This window comes from Aplysia californica, unplaced genomic scaffold (genome assembly GCF_000002075.1).
Source record: "Aplysia californica isolate F4 #8 unplaced genomic scaffold, AplCal3.0 scaffold00617, whole genome shotgun sequence".
Taxonomy (NCBI): domain Eukaryota; kingdom Metazoa; phylum Mollusca; class Gastropoda; order Aplysiida; family Aplysiidae; genus Aplysia; species Aplysia californica.
Genome location: NW_004797887.1, coordinates 227603 through 228622, shown reverse-complemented (window position 1 = coordinate 228622; position 1020 = coordinate 227603). Strand labels below are relative to the sequence as shown.

At 40.0% G+C, this 1020-nt stretch overlaps 1 protein-coding gene across 1 annotated transcript in view; it reads left to right on the top strand.

Annotated features, from left to right (window-relative positions):
* Window positions 1–1020, top strand: part of LOC101846988 — a gene marked incomplete in the record, with an annotated part of 33762 nt that overhangs the window by 19394 nt on the left and 13348 nt on the right. The window contains 1 exon segment of the mRNA XM_035972222.1: window positions 44–153. Within this exon segment, the coding sequence (XP_035828115.1) occupies window positions 44–153 (110 nt within the window).

The following is a 1020-nucleotide window of genomic DNA, read 5'->3' as shown; positions in this document are numbered from 1 at the left end:
CCCCCTGCCCGTGTTCTCCCCCTCTCCCCCCCTTCCCCTCCAGGCGCTGCTGAAGTGTTCATTGTTCCTATGGTGGAGAGCGAGGATGGCCAGAATCTCATAGAGTTCAAGAAGGAGAACTGCTACGGTGTGGGCATGCTGGCAGGTCTTGTGGTGAGTGATTCCAGTAAAATAATTATTCCATTCACAGTGTTTTAAGCCCCTATCGACACAATTTAGATCATATTATATGTTGTATTATGGTGAATCCTAAAATAAAACCCATGTTTTCTGCTTGCAATGAGCAGGGAAGAGCCGTATATTTACATCACAGACACCATAGGCATCACAGAGGAAAAATAAATGAAGACTTAAAAGCTGTAATTATTGTAATAATTGTGACAGGATGCGGTGGAATCAGGCACTCATCAACTTTTGGGCATTTGGAGTTATTGATACCATCTTAAAGTTAAAGCTTGTTCATTTTGTTTTGCTTTGGATTAAAAAATACCTTTCTGTCCTAAATATAGGTTGAGCAATCGCCTGGTAGCAGTGGTAAAATTTGTGAGAAAATTTCTGCCAAAGTTTGGTGACTACTAAAGCTTGAGGGTCCCTGGAAACTGCAAATTTACTTTTTTTGTGCCTTTGATCCCCGTTTTTCAGTAAAGTCCACACAGAAATTTGATTTTAAACGCACGTAAAAGGTGTTAGGCTAAAAAACAAAAATGTGATAAAAAGTGCCAAATCAGCAGGAATAAGCCAGTGTCTTCTTTTTCATTATTTTGACGAGTGCCTGATTTCACTACGATGCTTCACCATTTTGTACTGAAACTTAATGTTGTCATGTAACTTGACAAGTGTAGCATGCTGGCCTCTTACACCATGTGTCATGTTTCTTGTGCTATGTCACTGTCATGTGACAGGCGGTGTCAGATGACAAAAAATAACGCGTGTCAGGTGGCGTTGTGTGATAAAGACAGTATCACTGATAAGTATTCCATTATTTTCTTTTCACATAGGGAGTTTTTTTTATTTGGGGGG